This window comes from Ostrinia furnacalis, unplaced genomic scaffold (assembly GCF_004193835.3).
Source record: "Ostrinia furnacalis isolate ACB-3 unplaced genomic scaffold, ASM419383v2 OfSCF2566, whole genome shotgun sequence".
Lineage (NCBI taxonomy): Eukaryota > Metazoa > Arthropoda > Insecta > Lepidoptera > Crambidae > Ostrinia > Ostrinia furnacalis.
This window is the reverse complement of record NW_021132805.1, coordinates 168,844-171,307: the sequence shown is the minus strand read 5'-3', so window position 1 is coordinate 171,307 and position 2,464 is coordinate 168,844. Positions and strand designations below refer to the sequence as shown.

General features: G+C 37.4%; 1 protein-coding gene across 1 annotated transcript; it reads right to left on the bottom strand.

The window, feature by feature from the left end:
* Positions 1 to 493: 493 nt before the first annotated feature.
* LOC114355857 (uncharacterized) lies at positions 494 to 1,864 on the bottom strand. Its single transcript, XM_028308888.1, has one exon. The coding sequence runs from the start codon at positions 1,601 to 1,603 to the stop codon at positions 992 to 994; it is 612 nt and encodes a 203-aa protein (XP_028164689.1). The 5' UTR covers positions 1,604 to 1,864; the 3' UTR covers positions 494 to 991.
* Positions 1,865 to 2,464: the final 600 nt, after the last annotated feature.

Here is a 2,464-nt window from a genome sequence, read left to right as displayed (position 1 = left end):
TATTTTTTAAGTGATCCTATGGTAACACAATATAATATTGTGAATTTTGTTTTCATAAGGGTCACTTAAAAATAAATTAAGGATTGATGGTGAAAATGGGCATTAGACAATAATATTATCAAATAGAGTAATAAGTTCCAACTACCATACCCACTAAAGACTCCCTAACTAAACAGTAAAACATAGCAACTAGATAGCAACAAGTAAATATTATATTTACGTATCTAAGTCGAGCCACCGAGCGCAAAGCAAACTGAAATTAATATAACTGCCTATATTTTTTCTGGAAGCATTATAAATATTCTGACGTGGGTGTGGTAGAGCTACTGGACAAGTTTAGAATAATGAGAAATTTGAATGTAGCCTACTTACTCACTCTCTCACTCTTTGCTTTCCTTGTCGAACACCGCGGCCCAAGCTACTTGATCCGCTTCCATGATCTGTCTGCTGGCAACTTTTTATCCCGCGCAGTGGACTGTGAAATTGACTAAAAGACAAGAAAGTAAAAGCTATTTATCACTCACAAGTATACTTAAGGGTCACACTTAATTAGTTAACCTCCAAATTACATTGCGCAAACCATTACCTCCAGACAATTATGTAAGCACTTTTCTATTAATTACGCATAAGCATGTAGGTATTAAGAGCAGGTGATTCTGCTGTAAAAACAACAACTTTCTAAAGTATGTCCATATAACCCACTCTTAATACGATATAGTTGGCTGAATAGCTGCTATATCGACTGCTGCAGTCGATGTTATGGTTAAATTTGAGCCACAGAATCTATAGCTTAAGAATCAATTAACTATTCGAAAAAATTATAAATCAAAATTTGTAATCTTATCGTTTAGGTACACAACAATCGATATATTGAATTTCAATAAGTGCTTGAATAAATGTTATGAAACTGATAAAAAATATCTAAATAAACGATAATGATAGTAAAATGTTAAGATAATAAAATTGAATAGGCTGAAAAAAGTTTATTTCGTCAAATTTTCTTTCTCGGTGTGGTAGTTTTCTTTAACTTTCGATTCAACAAATTGAACATTTTATTCAACATGTATGACCTCCTCCGAGGCCTATACCGCACAGTCTTCTCTGGATTCAGTAACATGGGCACGTTGTCATTATGTTCCGTCGATTTTGTATTCCTTGTTGTTAAATTAAAATTTCTTTTCCTGTAACTTTCAGATCGTGTCACTGTAGCAATTTTCTCCTTTTTGTTCTTTTTAGCTTCATACTCGTCGATTTTTCGCAGAATATCCTCGTTTTGCTTAGCAATGCTATCAGCTATGGTCTTTAACTGTAGTAAATCGTTGCTAAGTTTTGGTAGCTGAATTTTATTAACAAGTTCAAACTTTTCGCTGATGGCATTAATAGCGTTCAAGAGGGTATCTTCTTTAGTAAGTATGTTTTCTATGTTGAGCTTCGCCTCGGAGTTTTGGCAGAGAGCACACTTCCACTGATATGCGCGGTCGCCAGCGTTGCGCTGGTCCTTCGAGACATCGCTGACGCATCGCAAGTGGAACCGGGACTCACACTGCCCACACTTGACTCCTTCGCAGTGACGAAGGTGCCGCTGGCATCGCTGGCACAACATTTTCGGTTTCTAGTTACTGCAATAAGTAAAATCGACCAATCTAATATTAGGTGGTAAGGTTTCCATGTAGGTACAATCTTTCCATTAACAAAAACACTCACATGACTGAATTTGTACGGATAACAACGAAGTTTCTCTTCTTAAAATATAAGATTATGATTATTCTCTGAATGCTTTAAATTTATTACAGAAAGACGACACTGCTAAAACAAAATGTCAGGTCGTAACATTACTGATAGTAGGTATATGTATTTACAAAAAATAAATATAAGTTAAAAAATCGGTAAAGAGCTACAAAAACAACATATTACAAAGAGACATTTCTTTTATTTGTGACATCTGACTTTGACAATCATTTTTTTCATCAAATTCGTCATTCAGTTGTGGTACTTGTGGTTGTGGCATCGCACAACCAATTTTGTTGAAGTACCTAGTAAATAAAATCTGTAAGGTCCCTAGGTATCTCATTAGGACACCACGATAGTGGCGCCATCTGCTCGCGCCACTATAACAAAATTGCAAAATTATACCGCACTTGGTATAGTCGCGAAACCAATTTGTTCTAGGCAATTTCGTACCTATTTGGTAATTGCACCATTGTGCGCGAACAGTGACGCCCATGGTGCCCTAATGAGGTAAAGCCCTTACCCATAAGCTAGGTATATACTAGCACTCATGGCTATCCATCCATCAATTCATATGAATACGGTCTACACTCTACACACACGAAATAGGTAGGCATAAACAGAGGGGAGTTAGAAGGCGGTTGTATGACCGTTCGCTTCTTCCTCCCCTTGGTGGTGGCCAGCAGGTTGGAGACGCGGGGGCGCCTCCCCCTGCATTGCACAGGTTACCACCGCC

What these genes read in the sequence shown, in the direction of transcription:
- LOC114355857 (XM_028308888.1), bottom strand. Translation starts at nt 1,603, where the DNA reads ATGTTGTGCCAGCGATGCCAGCGGCACCTTCGTCACTGCGAAGGAGTC.